The sequence below is a fragment of the Muscardinus avellanarius genome, assembly GCF_963383645.1.
Source record: "Muscardinus avellanarius genome assembly, chromosome: 1".
In the NCBI taxonomy this organism is placed as follows: domain Eukaryota; kingdom Metazoa; phylum Chordata; class Mammalia; order Rodentia; family Gliridae; genus Muscardinus; species Muscardinus avellanarius.
Window position 1 is genome coordinate 195,093,382 of NC_137786.1, and position 19,742 is coordinate 195,113,123.

General features: G+C 46.3%; 1 protein-coding gene across 3 annotated transcripts in view; it reads left to right on the forward strand.

The window, feature by feature from the left end:
- Positions 1 to 19,742, forward strand: part of NAV2 (neuron navigator 2) — a gene marked incomplete at both ends in the record, with an annotated part of 737,881 nt that overhangs the window by 692,478 nt on the left and 25,661 nt on the right. For all 3 annotated transcript variants that reach the window (XM_080694785.1, XM_080694783.1, XM_080694784.1), the window contains 6 exons: positions 3,965 to 4,048; positions 4,429 to 4,540; positions 5,953 to 6,098; positions 8,797 to 8,969; positions 16,744 to 16,897; positions 19,183 to 19,345. In XM_080694785.1, the coding sequence (XP_080550911.1) occupies positions 3,965 to 4,048; positions 4,429 to 4,540; positions 5,953 to 6,098; positions 8,797 to 8,969; positions 16,744 to 16,897; positions 19,183 to 19,345 (832 nt within the window). The remainder of the gene's footprint in view (positions 1 to 3,964; positions 4,049 to 4,428; positions 4,541 to 5,952; positions 6,099 to 8,796; positions 8,970 to 16,743; positions 16,898 to 19,182; positions 19,346 to 19,742) is intronic.

Here is a 19,742-nt window from a genome sequence, read left to right on the forward strand (position 1 = left end):
GAGGCAAAGCTTCCTGCCCAGGTGCTACCAGGCCAGCCCAAGACCACAGATAGAGGCATTGAAGCCTGTGAGAAGGTACCTGTGTGACCCATAGCACGCTGTAATAATGAAAGGCAACTTCAAAGGTTGTCTCCCTTTGACCAGGACATTGAGTCAATGCTCCAAAGTAATCATTTACCTGGGGGTTTCACCCCGGTAATTCCCAGCTCGAGCCTGAACCTACTCAAGGAAAGCATTCCTCTTTAAAGTCTGCACATAAAGTACACAACACAGTGCCTGACCTTAATTACAAGCTCAATAATTGGTAACTGCCTTCATTATTATTCAGTCTCTTAAGCTCTCTTACATTTACGGAAATAAAAAAAAAAAAAAATTCCCTCGTTCCTGGGTTTTGGCACCAAAAAAAAAAAAAAAAAAAAAAAATCCCACAAAACTCTCACATTCTAAGCCACTGTGTGTTTTGTAACCCTTTATTTTCTTAACCTCTTCTACCATCAGTAATGTTTTCCAAAGGACATCAGACATTGATGTGAGAGCTGAATTCTGAGGCTTAGATCCTGTTTAGAAAATAATAGAAAGTCTGTGTATAGTTTCTTTATCTTGATAAACAAGTATATGCACTGGAATCCAGAATCAACTCCAGAGCCATTGTCTCCTAGGTATTAACCAAATAATGTGGGTGGACATTAACTCCCTCCCAAGCAAGCTACTGTTCTAGTTAAGAATGTTAGCCGTCAGCTGAGCATGGTGGCACACTCCCAGTGCTTGGGCGACTAAGACAGGAGGATCACAGGTTCAAGGCCAATCTCAGCAACTTAGTGAGAGCCTGTTTCAAAATAAAAAATAAAATAGGGCTGCAGGTCTAGCTCATGGTAGAACACCCTTGGGTTCAATCTCTAGTACCAAAACAGAGACCAAAACAACAACAACAACAACAACAACAAAAAGGCAGCTGTCAATTGCTGCCTGGGAATCAGCAAAGTGGTCATCATTTTGCTATCAGTAAATGTAGGCAAATTCCTCCAGTGCCTTGGTCACAGGGAGCCTTATCTTGGGTCATTTGGAGCTCTGCTTTGTTTGAGAAGAGTAAGAGTGACATCCAGAAGTATTGTTTTGTTGCTCATAAAGGCTAGTATTGTTTTAAAATAAACATTTGGTCTTACCGCACAGCACCGAGCAGTCCTAAGGCGTTTTATTGTCTGCCATCTTTCTCACAAACCGAGCTGTGTTTGTTTTTCTGGGACAAACTACTCAAAGCCACCTTCTCGGGGTGTTTTTCTACCACCTGTGTTTGCTTTCCCTGGGAATGTGAGAATGGCTTTGGATGGGAAGGCTGTTGTGTGGCTCTGCACCAGGCTGGCATGGCCTCTCTGGCTCCAGAAAGGATTGCACTCAGGACACAAAGGCGATCCTCTGGCCGGCCAGCGAAGTGAGACCCTCGGGCTCTTCGGCGCTAATGTGGTTTCTTTCTGAGCTTGCAAAAATGCTTTCAGTAGCAGCCTCGATGGGGGGTCAAGTTTTTGTTTATAATTGGATAGAAAATACAAATGCTCACAACCGAAGTCATGGGTGGAAATCAAATGTTGAATTGAAATAAATATGAATTTAATTATTGATATTTAATTTTGACATCCCTCTGTAGTCCAGGAATGGCAGGTGGGCGTTTAGACATGTGTGCCCTGACCCATTTACTTTGGCCACTGTACGATTATCTTGAATTGATTGGCTTCTGTTCTGCTACATGTTCCAGGGCAAACTAAAGTGTGTCTATTTTAAAATGAAGAGACATTTTCTCTATTTATAATAGAGAGAGTACAATTAGAAAGAAGCTAACTCTTCTGTGTAACTTCTCTATTACCAGTGGCCTTGCTCCTTGCCAACCCCTGATTTTAGCCCCATGTTTTAGCCTCAGGCATCCCTACTTGATAAAGTCTGGAAAACAGAGCCTCTGAGTCACTCCTCAGATCCCTCCTTAGATTAAAATGCCACTGGCCCTCTTCAGCACACTTTTATCACTGGCCAACTTTTCCTCCATAATTTTACAGCATGATCAAGTCTCATTTCTTCCATGGCTCCTCCAATGTGTCCTCTACAGAGCCTCATCCCTCTTGTTGTCCTCTGTGTTTCTGCTCCTCATCCCTACACCTGTGTCCCGTGCAATTTGTCTCCTCTAGTAGTTTCTTCTGTCACTTTATCATTTCCAAGGCTTTCTTTCCCCCACCGTGTTTATTCCTGTGTTTTGAAATGCCTCTGCAGTTTGTAGACTATTTTCACCTGTCTTGTTTCAATTAGTCCTCAAAATAACCCTGGGAAGAAAGTAGCTATTGTTTCCCATTAATAGATGAGAAAACTGAGGCCATTAGGATTGGATGACTTGCTCAGCATCTGGGTAATCCAAAGAAAAATGGAGGTGCCCTGCAGACCTTTAACTCTAAACCCTGCTCCTCTCCCTGTGCCACACTGGCCCCACATCTAAGGGCTTTCCTTTCAGTCCTTTACTTGCTCACCCAACATATTTACCAAGTGGCAGCTTTGTACCTCAGTGGTAGGGACTCAGGGAAGAGTAAGATAGACATGGTGCCAACTCTCTTCAAAGGTACAGTTTGGCTGCCCCTCTCATCTGCTGCCCAGATGTCTCTAACCAGAGGATCTGCCACTATTTCATGTATACAAATAGAATTTGGAGGTTAGATAGTCCTGGCAAGCTAATGGATTCTTAATTTGATTGCTAGAAATTCCTTGCATAACTTCCTTAAAATGTGTCAATTCTTGCTGGGCATGGTGGCACACACCTATAATCTCAGTGATGGGAGGCTGAGGCAAGATGATTGCAAGTTTGAGCCCAGCCTGGGCCACTTAGCAAGACCTCGGCTTAAAGTAAAAAGTAAAGAAGGCTGAGGGTGGAGCTCAATAATAGGGCACCCCTGGGTTCAATCCCAGGTACTGCAAAATAATAATAATGATAATAAATGTTATATATTATAATATAAATATTATTAATAATATTATTTGTCATTATTATTATTTACTACTTACATCTCTGCATCCCAGGCCAAAAGACTTAGTGTTGGGATACAGAGTTACCTCTTGGCCTCCAAGGGGGAGTTGCAAGAGAAGAGGGCATACAGGAAAATGCCACATTTCTCAGTTCTAAGATACACATTTTTTTTTCTTTCTACATTTTAGCATCTCTGAATATTGGATGCATATTTTAATTATAATTGGCCACCTTTTAAAAGTTATCCTAGCAATGTATAAAATCCTGTTACATCTGATATCATTATCTATCAGAAGTGGATGAAAGTGTGTGGGGGCCTGTGGTAAGTCCTAACTCCCAGTTGGGGACTGGGAGAGGGCTCTCCAGGGAGGTAGCAGATGGGCCTTTCGGTGGCTTTTTATTAATCAGGATTATAACAAGCAAAATATGCCAGCCACTTTGATTGTTCCTCCCATACACATGCTTTCCATGAGCCCCTACCATGAGTCTGACACTTGCTGCAGGGTAGGATGAAGTAGTAGAGAAGACAGACATAAACCAGCAGCCACTAGACCGTGTGTTTTAACTACTATTTCACAAAGCATATGTCAGCGAGGTGGTGGACCTGTAAGAGTAATGAGGAGGGAACCAGCCCAGACTGGGGTTGTCACAAAGGCATGAGCGGAACGCTCTTGAAACAGACATGTGAAAATTAGGCCAGGAGGGATGGGGGAAAAGCATTCCAGGCAGAGGGGAAAGATGCACTGTAACCTGAGGTGGGGAGAGCTTAGGGAGTCTGAGAAAGTGAAAGTCCAAGGTAACTAATCTAAAGAGAGTTGGGGAATGGGAGGCAAGAAGAGGCAGGAGATGTGGGCAGGGGTCAGACCAAGTGGCCCCAATAAGGATTTCTGTCTTGAAGATGCATCGCTTTTAAGGTGCTCTTGCCTGGCAAGGTAACATGATGGAGTCCGTGTCTTCCCCCTCCAGGCTCACCTCGTGGCAGCCTTTGAACAGAGCCTTGGAAACATGACCATCAGGCTCCAGAGTTTGACCATGACAGCTGAGCAGAAGGTAAGATGGAACAGATGCTCTTTGCTCCCTGCTTAGAATTAACAACAAACCTGAAAATATTATTCTCATTAGTTTCAGATAATTATATAGATTTTAACATGCTTCTTGAACTATTAGAATTTAAGTCAAGAGTAGATGTGTTGAGTAAAAATGTGACTTAGATCGGTACTGGTAAGGCATCAAGGACAGATTTCATGGCCTCATTCCACTCCTTTTGTGTGACCTTTTATGCTCCCTGAAAATTGACCGAACTTCAGGTAGGAGACAAAGGTTCTATTGAGCTCCATTCGCTACCCTCCTCTGTTGAAGCCATGTTGTACTTCTGCTGAGCTCTGTACAGAATGGTTTTAGGGTGATCAATATGTCTTTCTTGCCCTCAGGATTCAGAACTGAATGAGTTAAGAAAAACCATCGAGCTGTTAAAAAAACAGAACGCAGCTGCCCAGGCTGCCATTAATGGAGTAATTAACACTCCAGAGCTGAACTGCAAAGGTAAAGTAAGAAACATCCTTTCAGCCAATGACCCACCTGCCTTTCACAGCCTCCCCTGACACACGTGATGCAACCTCCCAGCTCTGCATCATCAGGCAGGTCCTGGAAGGCAGGCAGCTCGCATCTGGTCACTCCTGGCCTCTTTGAAAACAGCTAGTGTAGCTTGCATTCTTCTCTGATGTACTTCAAAAAGCGGAAGAAAACATCTTTGAGTTGACTTGAGTGTAAAATTGTTGTACTGCCTTTAACTTAACTCCCGCTTCTATATTTATTTTCTGATGTACAGCGAAAATGGGCTCATCACTTACTTGTTCCGGAAAGCGTATCTGAATAGTAGGGGTAAAAAAAAAAAAAAAAATTGAATGTGCAGATGAGTTACCTCCTACAGTAACAGTAATAGCAGCAATAGCAATATTGGTGCAATAAATATGTACTATACTGGTACCCTGTGTACTGATGCAATACGAGGTGCCAGCACTCAGGGATCACTTTAACTGTGTTCTAAGCGCCATGCTTAGTGCTTTCATTATTTAATTCATTGTCTTGCTTTCTTTCTACAATGACCTTATGAGGGTCATGCTTGTCCTTTCCTCCTAATACTTATGGGAGCGCTGAGTTTCAGAGGTGACAGTGACTTCCTGAGGCCAGAGAATAGTAAGAACCAGAAGCGGGACTGGAACTCGAGTCTATCTGGCTGTTCTGTCCTCATGAGGAGAAATGGCAGCAGAAGTTATTTTAACAATCACAGTTAGGCTTAGTATCACTGTTCTTTCAGATGTTGGTCCTCCTAAGCAGTAATGATTGAGTTGAAATGGGATGCATCAGCAAGCACCGGCAGACAGAATCTAGGGGAAAGAGAATTGTAGATGGAGGGAAGAACACTTGGAAGGACCCTAGACGGAGAGGGGCTTGATACTTCCAAATATCAAGGGGCTGAAAGGGGCGGAGCACAGCAGGAGAGTGGAAAACCAAGGAGCAGGCCTGGGGGTGTGGCTGCGGGAAAGCACTGGCCCAACACGCACAAGGCCTTGGGCTCCATTCCCACCACTGCAAAATAAAGAAACATATACACACATACATAAAGAAATCCAAGTAGGAGAGGGGCTAACAGCAAAGGTGACTGCTGCCACAGCTCAGAAACATTCTTTTCCAGCCTATCTATAGCTTAAGAGAATTTGTCTTAAGGACATTCTCCCGAGCCTCCCTTGACTTCTATTTTGTAAAGTGGGAGGAGATGGACCCCATTTATTGACCAAAAAGGACATAGCAGCCACCTGCTCAAGGATCTTGAAACCAGTGGTGGGGAGCCGAGAAGAAAATACCTAGGAGTCCTCAGGCTCCAGGGCTGTCCCCAGGGATGAAGGTTTGGGCTCAAGTCAGCAGGCGCTGATGGGCCTGGCCTTGCTCTCCAGGAAATGGCACCTCCCAGCCTGCAGACCTCCGCATCCGAAGGCAGCACTCCTCGGACAGTGTCTCCAGCATCAACAGCGCCACCAGCCACTCCAGTGTGGGCAGCAACATAGAGAGTGACTCTAAGAAAAAGAAGAGAAAGAACTGGGTGAGTGTGCATCCATCCACAGACATCCCCTGGAACTAAACGGCATGGTCCTTCCCTGAACCCATGTCTCCAAAGAAAGCCCAGGCTGCTTCTTAACCTCAGAACCCTAGACCTTTGGGCATAGATCCAAGCAAAAGGTTTGTGGATAGGTTTCCACTGAAATCAGTGTCATCCTCAGTAAAACACCAGGATTTATAAAATCACCATCACCCTGTAATATTTCTCTTTCACGTAATTTTATGTGACATACTCATCTTTCATCTCATCTATGTGTCATTTCTTCCTCATTCTATGTTGGCCACGGAGTACTAGGGCAAAGTCACTCATAAGTGGTTTCTTCTTAGTTCCCAAGTATTTTTTGAGCCTATATAAGTCACCCTGTCCCTAACCATAATCTTCATCCATTTATTTGTATAACTAGCCTACGATGGTGTCAAACCAAGCTTCCCTCTGAACATTTTTGGCCATGGTCTATAAATAAGTTTCATAAGGTCTTTGATAGGAGTTAGTGAGGGATTCTAGGCTAGAATTACACATCAAAATGGTGAATTTAATAAACTCAGTCTCCACTGTAGTATTTCTCCGTGTGTCCAAAATCCCAAAACATTAGTTAGTTTTCTCAGTGGTACTTTTAAAGCAGTTTTTCATACTTTCCTAGGGAAATTTTACACCCTCTCCCACCCAGTTTTCAGTCCTGCCATGCAGACTTCAAAGTAGAGCCACATTTGCTGCCTCCTCATCCTCAGTACAGGATACCCCAGTTGGCCTGCAGCTGGCTGGTGCTCAGAGAGCCCCGCTTATCAATGCTGAGGGCACCCCATTTGCACAGTGGCTTCTGTGTCCTCATTCATTTCACACATTTCTCATTCTCACTGTGTCATCTTGGATGGGTGGCGAGGTCTAGTGATGGAGGAGTTTGGGGGCTATTAGTAATTTTGGTTGTTGATGACTTGCATCAGAGGCAAGCTCAAAGACCAGCTCAGTGTGATTAATTTTTTGAAGTTACTAATAGCTTTTAGTCAACTCATTTGCTATAACTATACATAGAATGAACTCCTATTGCCATCTCTGATATGTAAGTGATAGATGTAGTCAGATTTGGTTAGCAGAATGATGGGAGCGAATTTTTTTCTGTGAAAATTAGCTGTTAACTGTTTTCTTCAGATTAGGCAGCAAAACCTATTTATGTTGCTTTAGGAAAGCTCTTGGTTATCACGGCAGTCCAGGAGGATGGGTGATTGGCATTGTCAGCGTCTCTCAAAGTTTAAGTCTGTCTAATCTTTGTAATCTTCTGCTCCGGCTGGAATTTTACCAGAGGTAGAGGCTGGGATTTAAATTGTTGGAATGTGCCAGATCCTTCTGTTCCTATGACTCTCTCTGGAAATGCGATCAGGACTATAAAATGAGAGAGCAACGGGCTCTCGATGTGTCCACAAGCTGGACATGCAGTTTATTAGAGATGAAATACATTAATGGGATAAAAAGTCATCAGTTTGCCAAATGACCTGTTTTCTGAATTTCTCAATGGCTAAGAAAACTCCTGGAATGCATTTTCAGAAGGAAAATAGACTTTAGAAAATGAAAATTACTTCTTAAGAAGATCTTTTATTTTTTCAAGATGAATCATTAATTCTGGGGGGCCCAGGAGAATACATGCCACTCATGACTTCCAGAGAACTGCATTTAACTCTTTACGTTCTCATTAGAATTTCCAGCCCCATTCTCATGGTTTGGGGAAATCAGACTAGTCTCCTTTTTCCAATATGGTGAATAAATTTCTTACATAACTTTACATCTTTTGAGTGAGACAGCTGATCCCCTGCTTACTAGATTATCTTCTTAGACAAGGACAGTAGCAAGCCGTAGTAGATGAGGCAAAGAACCACAGAGCCATGTGAGGCAGTAAGTATATCCACAAGGCTGCCTTTGCTCAGAAAAGAAGATATGCTCCTACAACATTCAGGCATGGAGAGATGACTGACAAGAGGCAGGAAAAGGATGAGAAGCACAGGAAGCTGGCGGCATCCAGTTCAAACAGACAGGGAGAAGCTGGAGGCACCTGGATTATAGGGATACCTGACCTGCCCTTCCCTTCCTTTCATAATGGAGGGAACTGCCCCCAGCGCTTTCAAAGGTTCACGTTCCTACTGGAAACCTCTGCGTGTGATGTTTATTATTAGCCATGTTGTATCTGAAAAGTCCAAAGCTTTCCCTGTCACTGGCTTTCTCTGTTAAAAATTGTCTCTTTTCCTCCCCCTTCCCCATTTTTTGCTTGCGTTTTCTCTGGCAGGTCAATGAGGTAAGCGAGACCAACATTACTATCAGATACCAAGCTAACCCATCCATTGGTATGACTAACCTCATCCGCATCCGTCGCCATGTCTGAGCATCCTGCTTTGTGGCCGTGTAACCCCATCCTCCCCACACCCATCTGCTGAGCCATGCTCTGTCTTGCCGTTGCTACCTAGTTTTGAGCCAAGAGTAGGCATGGAATGTTACCCACAGGTCCAGTCCTTTGAGCTGTCAACACCAGATAACTCCTGTTCCCTTAATGCACTGGTTGGAGAGGCTGTGGGGAGCCTTTTCCATGGGGGAAGGCGTGGGAGAATGAATTACTCTTTTGTATGCATGTCTGTATTTAGCTGAGGCCAAAGCGTTGGTCACAGCCCCTGAAAGGCTGACAGTCTCGTGTGTTCAGTTACGCAGCTCCTTCAAGCAAGCTTTTGGGAAGAAGAAGTCCCCCAAGTCGGCATCCTCTCATTCAGATATTGAGGAGATGACAGATTCTTCTTTGCCTTCCTCACCAAAGTTACCACATAACGGGTCCACGGGCTCCACCCCGCTGCTGAGAAACTCCCATTCCAACTCTCTGTGAGTATCCTTTTCAGGGTCGCCGTGCCAGATGATATCTATGGCCCCTGAGAATCTTCATCAATAGGAATGGCTGGGAGTCCTTCAGTGGTGAATCTGCTCCTTGGACTCCTTTGTGCTCTACATTAATAGGACCTTGGAGGCTCTTCAAGTATTTTAGGGCTGGGGACGTTTAGAGAGAAAGAAAACAGAGGTCCTAGTTATGGCAGTGTCAATATCATAATTAGCAAGTTGATTAACTTCTCTTTTGTTTTTATTTTTTATTTGTCAAATTGGGATAATGGCTCTTGTCTACTTATACCATTCTAGGGGTTGAACAAGATAAATGTACTTAAAAGCACTAGAACTGTTTTGCTATAAGGAGGAGATGGTATAATATGTGTTGGTAGTTTTAGCTGCAGTTCCAGTTCATTAGGGCAACAAGACATATTTTTCTTTTTTTTTTTCTTTTTTGATTAAAATTTGTCATTAACTCTCTGAAGTTAGAATTCAAAAATTGGAAGTTTAAAAAGAAGATAGATTCAGTGACAGTTTTCTTTACCAAATGATTTTATATGCCATGAAATGATTTATCCCCATGAAATACTCCCCCAAGTTAATTGAATGTGAACAATCTGTGTGTTTCTCATCAGGGACACAGCTAGTCTTGTTCAGGTACTTAGGTGTTGTTCCCATGGCTACTGGTTACACAGAGAAGAGCCATATGCTCCTGTCCAGCTCTCCTCCACAATTGCCTCTGTGCATGGGCACTTTGTTCCTCCTTCTGTGTAGGGAGAAAGCCCTGTGCTCTAAGAATACAAGACCTGGGCTCTAGATCAGAGAGCAAGAATGAACAGAGAGCCTGGTGTCAGCTCAGAGAGTGACACAGCCATCTTCCTTTAGCAGTGAAGAGGCTGCCTCCACCCACTAGGGCTGAATTCCATTTGAAACCATGGAGGCCAAGCGTACAATTACTGATACAAACTAGAGCACAAGTAATCTGCGAAAAAAGTTATCAGCGAGATGAGACAGTGCCTAGGAGAAGAGAGGAGCCATGGCTGGGGCAGGATAGTTATTGAGATACAGTTAGAAAAGATTTGTCGTGTAAATCTCAGTTTCCTTACTGTGTAAAGTAGAAGTAATGACATCTACTTCAGTGGATTCTTGAGAAAGATTGATGGGGCAGATAGGTGGTGTCTATCTTCCTGTCCCAGCATCCTTCAATCTGAAGAGGCTGCGTCTGTGGAGCCAACCCTGGAGTCCACGTCCCCAGGCAGCCCACTGAGGGCAGCAGCCTGTGCACGGGCCCATGGTCCTGCCCAAGTGCCACCGCAGAACACAGAAAGTGCATGCAACAGATGGGCTTGTGTGGAGGCCAGGTCCTTGGGGCACACCAACTGCATGGAAGATGGAAAGTGGAAGAGAGGAAGGGGGGTAGATAGAGTTTCACAACTTTTCAATAGTTCCACCCACTAGGGAAGCATGGCCCTGCCAGCAGCTCCTCCTCTACTGGGGAGCACTTGGTAATAGGGTGGCTAAAGGGACATGTACTTCTACTGTGGGCAAGGTGAAATCTGAGCCTGAGCCGGGAAGAATGCGAACTTCAGTGTTTCCCTACAGTGCTTTGGGTTTTCTTGAGTAAAAGATTAGATGAACAATTGATAGTGTGGGTCCTACTTCATCCACAGGGTCCCCAAGAAGTAAATACAGGACAGGTCTCACAGGCCAGCACCCATCTCAGAGCATCCCAATTTAGTCTTTTCCTGCCCAGAAGAACTAGGGACCCATGATTTGCTCTCTAGTTGTTGATTTGAACTTTTTGGAGAGCAGCCCGTGTGAGCAGAGTGGTATCCAGGTGCTCCGCAGAGACAGGGATGTTAACCAGATGCCCACCCTGGGGAGACTAGGGACCCCTGAGGACATGGCATGGTACAGTCCATTCCACTTGTGAGCCTCCATTCTGTGCCATGCACTCACTCTTCACAGCTCTCTTACAACAGTGTCTAAGACTAACCATATTTCTTTTCTCTTTGACCCTATCTATTGCAGGATGAGAGTGGACATTAAACAGAGAATCATGATTAAACTAGAAAAGTCAGCTAGTACTAAGGTTAATGCTGTGAATGACAACAGCTAGAACACAGAGTACCTTGGCAGCAGTGTTAGATGGGGGGTGGGCAGGAGAGGCACCTCTGAGGAGGCAACTTTTCAGCTGAGACCTTCATAACAGGAGGAATCACTGGTTAGTTCTGGTCCATGGCACTAGCTACTGTGACAAACTGTAAAGCTCAGTGGCTTTACTCAACACCATTTATTTGTGGCTCACTCCAACCCTACTGCAGATATTCCATGCCTGACTCCTCTGCTCAGTCTCTGTGTGGGCCAGAGGAAAGCATGGAGGATCCTGCAGGAGGGTTTTATGCTCCAGCCCTTGAAGAGGTGCATGCCCTCCCTACCCACAGTCCACTGACCAGGACTCAGGGCTATACCACCTGCAAAGGAAAACTTGAAGGAAGAGATGGACTCTGGTGAACACAGTGGGGCCCCCCAGTGAGCAGCACAGCCTTCCCAAGAAGCAATAGCACAGGAAACCTAATGCAGAAAGGGGCTGGAAGAGCCTGAGAAGGAGGGATGGCCTGCCTCACTGTCATGGGATGGTCAAGGGACTGTGTGAAAAGAGGAAAAGAGGATTTGGAGATAGATAGGCTGACCCTGCTACTCAGAAGGCTTTGAAGTCTAAGCGGAGTTGCATCTGACTTCACATGTGAGAGAATTTTAGACAGAAAAGTGAGAAAATCTGGATTAGTGTACAGTGGATAAGAAATACAGGGGCACAAGGGTGGAGAAAGGAAGGGCACAGAGGCAGCTGGCACCTCCCCTGGTCCAGGACACTGGCCATAGATTGTTCCATAAATAATCCCATCACACTCCCCACCTGAACCCTTTGCACTTGCCTGATATGTTCTTCCTGTATTTTTTTCTTTTTTATATACTTTTATTGGTGCAATGTAATTATACATCATAGATACAAAGTGATACAAACACGCATGTATACATCACTTGGTGTATTTCCCTCTATATAACCTGCCCCGCTCTTCCTCTTGATAGTCACTTCTTCAGGCGGCCGGCCACCCAGCGCCCCCTGTCATCCCCCTTCCCCTACTTCATTTTCCACCATTGCACATGTCACCATATGACTTATAAATTTTCCTTGGTTTTTTTGTTCTTTGCCCTTTAACCTACCCTATATCTACAATGTAAGCTCCATGGAGGTCAGTGCTCTGTTGGTTTTGCAGGCATCAAAATATTCTGTGGACTGAACGAATGGTTAGTCTTAGACACTGTTGTAAGAGAGCCGTGAAGAGTGAGTGCATGGCACAGAATGGAGGCTCACAAGTGGAATGGACTGTACCGTGCCATGTCCCCAGGGGTCCCTAGTCTCCCCAGGGTGGGCATCTGGTTAACATCCTCATGAATGGCTGATGGTAGTGGCGATTCCTTGATGGATTTACGTCTGGAAGACAACTTGACAGCTTTCTTCTAGACCTAAGTGATAGCCATTTAAATTATGGATCAGATGTGGAGTATGAGGAGAAGAGAAAAATAATCCTTAGATATCCCTAAGTCTGCAGCTTGAGTACATGGGATGAGCAGGGGACCCAGGTGGAGGTGGAGTAGGGATCAAGAGCTCTGGTTTGGCCATATTACATGTGTGATTCCCAGGCTGGCTGGTACCATAGGAGGTGGCAGCTAGCCCAAATTTCCTGGAGGCATTGATTTGGGAGGCATGGGCTGCTCCTCAGTTGTTCTGAGAGCTGGGAAACTGAAGTTCTCCAAGGGCTTGAATGAAGATGAAAAAGATCAGAGGGACAAGGACTAGGAGCTGGCGTATGCTGATGTTTGAAGTTCAGGCAGAGAAAATACAGCAGCCAGGGAGGTGGGAGGAAACCCAGGAGCAGAGAGAAGACTGCTTGGAGGACAGAATAGAAACTGGGCCACATGCCACTGTGCAGCCGAGTCAGATGAGGGGAGAGTGTGGTGATGCACCAAGCTACATAGGACCACGAGCAAGAAGGCTCTTTCCAAACCACTTCCCCCAGAGGGATGGGGCAGGGCAGGCTCTTGGCTCCACAACCCTTTTTTTACATTCCAGAGCCTCCGTGGATACTGGAGATGTTTGTTTTTGGTCTAGTTTTCCAAATGGTGGGCTGAGAGAAAATGCTTATTTCCAACCTTGAAAGGTTTGTAAGAATGTGCAAATCTAGATGTGAGCAAGAGTTCAAAGGAGAAACCAGAGGCAGAGGAGTTGGGCTTAAGAGATTCCCCGCCCCGTGGGCGAAAGGAATGGCAGCTGGGGAAATGGGACGTTTCCCACACTTGAGGCGCTTAAAATTAGGTATGCCACCAGCCCCGCCTCTGGACCAGGCAGAAGGAATGTGCTGTAATAATGGGTTATGGACCAAAAACACACACACCGGGTTGCTTCCATAAGCAGTCCATGAAGTGGACAAGCATGTGCTGAATGCCTACTGGATCCAGTCCAGCAGCACAGATTCTAGAGTTTAGCAGACCTACCAAGTTGGATCCCAACACAGTCATGCTTATTAGGGTGACCTCGGATAATCTCATGCCCCACCTTTTTTAAAAACAGACATAAATATTGACCCTCTTTCTGGAACTACCCATGTATACAGTGAATAAAATAATATCTCCAAATGTGTAACCCGGTTCACATTTATATGTTCAGTAAGCATCGCTGCGCACCTACTGTGTGTAGATCAAAGCGATGAGACACGAAAAATTATGCAGAGAATTACCCTAGTCCTGGAGAATCTGACAGCCTGACAGGGTAAGCTGCGAAGTACAATAGCATTATCAGCAACATAGCATTAAGTCGAGTCAGGAAAGGAACTGAGGGAGAAGGAAGACTCTCTCTTAGACAGGAGAGATGAGAACTAAAACTTAGTTTGTGCTGCTGCCAAAGAGCTCATTTTCAGTGGCATCTCTGTGCCATGGGCAATCCCTCACCCAGCCTCCATTGTTATTGAAAGCCGCTAATTTTGGAGGAACCTTGTATTTCGAATACCAGTTCTCTTCATTTGAGTTTCCTTCCCTTTTGTCTTAGACTGTCTTCTGTTGCTATAACTGATTACTATAGATTCAGTAGCTTAGAAAAGAACAGGAGTTTATTTTACCTATAGTTTGGGTACATAGCACCAGTAGCTGTTGAGCATTTGGAGAGAGCTTTCTTCAGGGTCAGGTACTATTCTAGTGGAAGGTCCAGCATAGCAAGATGAGCAGGCCTGCTGACTTGGGTCTCTCTTCCTCCTCTTATAATTCCATGAGTTCAATTACTTGGTCCCACTCACACGATTCATCTAATACTAATTACTTGCCAAAGGCCCCACCTCCAAATATATTAATGAATATGTGGCTTTGGGAATGGAATTTCCACATGAATATTGAAGCAGATAGATACCTTTGTAAAGTCACTGATTGGCCAAGCTCTGCAAAGTAACCCGTTACAATCCACAAAGTGGGTACTGAGAAAATATTGTCTCTCTTTCTGAGCCTGCTTTCTGGGGATAGGCATAGTTCACACGGAGGCTTGAGTATCTGGAGCCTTCAGGGTCGGTGTAGGGCATGGTGTGGCTTAGACCGGAGTCACAGTGGAATTTTATTTTTTAAATGTGACACTGGGGATTAAACCAAGGGATGTTCTACCTCTGAGCTGTGCCCCCAGCCCTATTTTATATTTTATTTTTAAACATGGTCTCATTAAGTTGAAAAGGCTGGCCTCAAACCTGCAATCCTGTCTCATGGGCATGTGGCACCATGCCCTGCCACAGTAGAATTGTGTTCAGACTTTATACTTCATTTATACCAGGAAACCATAGTCCTCTCAAGATAGAATCAGCTTTACAAGCTCCCGTGCAAACCTCTCCAAACCAAAAAGCACAGAAGCATGGTTCTATAGTTAAACCTTGCAAACCACAGGCTACTCAAAGCACAAGGAGCCTGGGGGCAGGGCAAGGAATGGGATGCTCTGAATTCTAAAGGCATTTCTGTCTCTACAGTCCTTTTTACCCCAAATCTATTGGCTTCAATTTCCTAACACTTTTGCATGAGAAGCTTCCTTGGTTGCTGATAACATTTAAAGTGATGAGGAGTTTGACTACTTACATCTCTCAAATCAAAACAGTTTAGGTGCAGATTTAAAAAAAATAGCATCCGAAAATTTTGTTGGTTCAAGTGTTAAATTTTTCGAATAGTTCTTTCTTCCTATGAAATACAACTACATTTATTTTAAAAGTTTTATAGTTTTCCTTTTGGTTGATTAAAATTTCCACCCCTCAACTAGTATCACAGGTCAGGGATTTTTTTTTTTCTTTTGTATTGTCCAAAATCCAGCTCTTGGGTCTCTGTGAACCAGCTTGCAAAGTGTCTGCTGAAGGGACCACGTGCCTCCCATCTCTTTCCGGTACAATGAGCTTCAGCTCTAGCTTGGGAGGCAGGACTTGGTTATTTGAGGCTTATTTTTCTCCTATCTTCAATGTAGTACGCATTAAATCCTTCTATTCTATCACCCAGTATCCCCAGACTCTATGATCTTTAGAATCCATGGAACTATTTTTTAATAGAACCATCTCTCTAGAACATTGCAATTCATCATGACTTTTACAGTCTTCTACTCCATACAGACCTGCCAGGAATCTAAAGAGAGGCCTAACTAATCAAGCAAGGCACCCAGCCTAGCCTTTTCTTAAGAAAGAGGCACTCTGCAGGTCCCAATGTCACCTGGATTTGATGTACAGCTGGGAAAGGAAGACACCTAGCCAAGTTGTTGCTGGGGTTCAGGTGGAACTTTGCCCTCTGTCCCAGCAGCCTCGCTGGCCTCTAACCCCCTGCAGCTGTTCCCTTGCCCTGAGCCTCTGACTGAGGCAGGGGGATGGGAGAACTAAAGAAGGCTAAAGAAGGCTGATCTCTCTAGATACATTTCCGAGAGGGAGGGAGAGAGAGGGAGAGAGAGGGAGAGAGAATGAGAGAGAGAGAGAGAGAGTTTTAGAATGAGATAAGAAAAAAAAATGGCAGTCAGGCATGGTGGTACAAGCTTGTAATCCACCCCCCCACCCCCCCACCCCCGCGTGGGAGGCGGAGACAGGAGGATCACTCAGGTTAGAAGCCAGCCTCCCTGGCTTAAGAGACCGTTTCCAAATAAAATATATTTTAAAAAAATAGGTCTCTGGGAGTGTAGCCCAGAGGTAGAAGGGTTTCCAGGAACCCCAGTACCCCCCCACACACACACAAAAAAAATGCAGATGACCTTTCTCCTATGTCTTTACTTTCTGTACCCATTTGGGCCAATAAAACTCATCCCTCATCAGTTTAACCTTGGAGTTTTTGTTCTTGAAAACAGGCAGTTGACCTTGCTTCTCTAAGTGAGTTTAGAACTTGAAGGCCATGTGGTGTCATTGAAGGGGCCCAGCTGTGTACACACTGGGAAGTGTTCAAACCCCAAGGGCTATTGCTCCTTTGGCTAGCTCCTGCTTATCTTAACCTCAGTTATTGGAAGTTTGCAGATAAGTGCACCAGAGCTGCTCTGATTTCCAGAGCTCTACGGGGCTGTGGAGTAGTAGTAATACCTGGGACTTGCAGGTGCTCTTACCATGGTCACCTCTGGGAAGCACCGCTATCGCTGAACAAACCTGCTGATTGATGTGTAACACAGGCTAGTAGGGACTAAACGGAGATGGACTCAGAGCTGTTTTTGTTAGTGACATTCTCTCTTCCCTAGAATTTCAGAGTGCATGGATAGTGAAGCAGAGACGGTCATGCAGCTCCGAAATGAGCTGAGAGACAAGGAGATGAAGCTGACGGACATCCGCCTCGAAGCCCTCAGCTCAGCCCACCAGCTCGACCAGCTCAGGGAGGCCATGAATCGGATGCAGGTGAGAGCCCAGAAGGCTGGACCAAGCCCACGCGGTCTAGGTGACAGCGCTGGGAGGCTGTTCTCCACTAAGCCGGAAGGGCTGCATGACAATCCAGGGGCCACTCTCTGCTTTGCTAGCCTCTTCTTCTTTTAATCACATCCACATATTGCTCATTACAGTCTTCTGAAAATATGAGAGCAGCCATGCCCTTGGTTTGCGTTTGACTTTCAGTGGCTCCCCACTGCCTCTTGCTCTAGGCCAGGGGTCCTTTTCTCTCTCAGTCCACTCTGCCCTCCCCAACACCGCTTTTCACACTCCACTCTCAGACCAGATGGAACCCCAGACTGTTCCCTTGCATGTCCTGGGAATTTCTATTTCACATTCTTCTCTCCACTGGGAATATCACTCTGCATATCCAAATTGGACCCTTCCTCCAGGGCTTAGCCCGATGCTGCTCCCTCTGCCAAGGACTTTCCAAATCCTACAGGTGGAAGAGCTTCGTTGCCCTCCTCTGAACACTGCTGTGGTTTGTTCTTACCTGCCTTTGCACTCTCTAGCATGGGTGAAGACAGCTGAGTCTTTGGACTTGTTTCTTTGTCCCTTTTTCTGGACATAGCACCACTGCTCTGTACACAGTAGCTTCTTCACAGATATTTGTAGAATGAAAGTTTCCTGTGGGGGATGCTAAACACGATATGTAAACCTCCTTCCCAAAGGAGTTTCCCTGAACCACTCGCTGGAGGAGAGGCTCTACAAAAGGAGAGCACCCTATCAAGTATATTCGGGAAGTGCTATATACCACATGCCCCTCTCAGATTCATAAAGAGTAGCTGCTTATTAAAAGGCCCTAAGGAATCTTACAGTGAAGAAACCTATCAAATCCACAGTTTCCCCAAACTCTTTGATTACAACTTCCTTTCACTGAAGGCTCAAGTCATAAGCAGCCTTTTGGAAAAGCCAACTTTCTGAGTGCCTCTTTTCTTTTTTTTTTTTTAATTTATTTTTATTGGTGCATTGTAATCATATATCACATTGGAATACAAGACTTGAGAGGATATACAAGCACACATCATCCAATTAGCCCTCATCCAGCCCCCATCCCATTCCCTCCCCCTCCCTCGATCCCATGCTTCTTTGGTGATTAACTTTGATACATTTGTTTATGTACCTCCTACGTTTTAAAGAGGCTCCATCCTCCCCTATTCCATACCCTCTGATTGGTCACATTAGTTGCTTCACTATAGGGTCCTTTCTATAGCTCAACCTCTTCCTGTTGCCCCTTTCCTCCTAGTTATTGCTGATTAGGGGAAGCATCTGGGTTTTTTTTCTGCGATATTTCTCTGTGCATGCCGCGTTGCAAGTACCCATCCCACTCTTGATGGCCCCAGTAGTGGCCTGGCTACCCGGTGGACTGATCCAGACCTCGCTGGCTCAAGCAGCGGCCTTGCCTCATGGGAGGCCCTGATTCTGGTCTCGCTGGCCCCGATACTGGCCTAACCCCTTGGCTGGCTCGGATCCCGGCCTCGGTGGCCCCAGCACCGGCCTAGCCTCAAGGCAGGCTCTGATCCCAGCCTCGGAGGCCTCAGTAGCGGCCTTGCCTCACAGCAAGCTCCAATGTTGGCCACTAGCCTTGGCACCGGCCTTGCCTCATGGCAGGCTCCGATGCTAGCCGCTGGCTCCAGCATTGGCTTAACCCCTTGGCAGGCTCTGATCCTGGCCTTGGAGGCCCCAGTAGCAGCCTTGCCTCACGGCAGGCTCCGATCCTGGCCTCGGAGGCCCCAGCACCGGTCTTGCCTCTCGGCAGGCTCCGATCTTGGTCTCGCTGGCCCCGGCACCAGCCTAACCCCCTCAGCAGGCTCCGATCCCAGCCTTGGAGGCCCCAGCACTGGCCTTGCCTCATGGCAGGCTCCAATGCCGGCTGCTGGCCCCGGCATCGGCCTAACCCCTTGGCAGGCTCCAATCCTGGCCTCGGAGGCCCCAGTAATGGCCTTGCCTCAAGGCAGGCTCCAATCCCGGCCACGCTGGCCCCGGCACCGGCCTAACCCCTCGGCAGGCTCCAATTCCAGCTTCGGAGTGAGTGCCTCTTTTCAAAGGTTAATTTTCTGAAAGGATGGTACTGCCCTGCCAGACAGGCATCCAATGCACACAGTGAAGGTGGCACTTGCTGCTGAGTCCCTCTGAGGGTATTACCTGCCTTGATGGGGCTGGCCTCCAGTTTCCTGCAAGGAGATTTCAGATTCTTCCTCCAGAAAAGGGTCATCCCCATGATCTCCCAGTAACTGTGTGTGTCCCATACTCTGCAGAGTGAAATAGAGAAGCTGAAAGCAGAAAACGACCGGCTGAAGTCAGAGTCTCAAGGCAGCGGCTGCAGCCGGGCCCCCTCTCAGCTCTCCATCTCGGCCTCCCCGAGGCAGTCCCTGGGCCTCTCCCAGCACAGCCTCAACCTCACGGAGTCAACCAGCCTGGGTGAGTGGCTTGCCAGGTGTGGGGGCAGCTTGCAGGGTCTGCAGCTGGCACTCTGGTCTTAAAACGGGTACCCCAGGATAAGCAAGTCAACAGATTTGAAATGGAGAGGTAACAGGCGTGTGTGTGCTTGGGGTGTGTGTGTCCGGGTGTGCGTCTGCTACCAACATGAGCCCAGCCATTAGAGCGCTCTCATGCTTTGCTCCAGAACCCCAAATTCTCCAAGCGGTGAGCTTGGACCCCCCCCTCACCCCCCACACTGAGCTCTGTAGGATCCATTTCAAGAGGCCGAGTGCTGCGTACATACCCCACAGCAGCAGCCCCAGTGGGGCGATGGCCTGGCCCAGGATCTTCCTGTCTTCAGGATGGATTCCAGGCTGGCACATCATCAGCAAACACG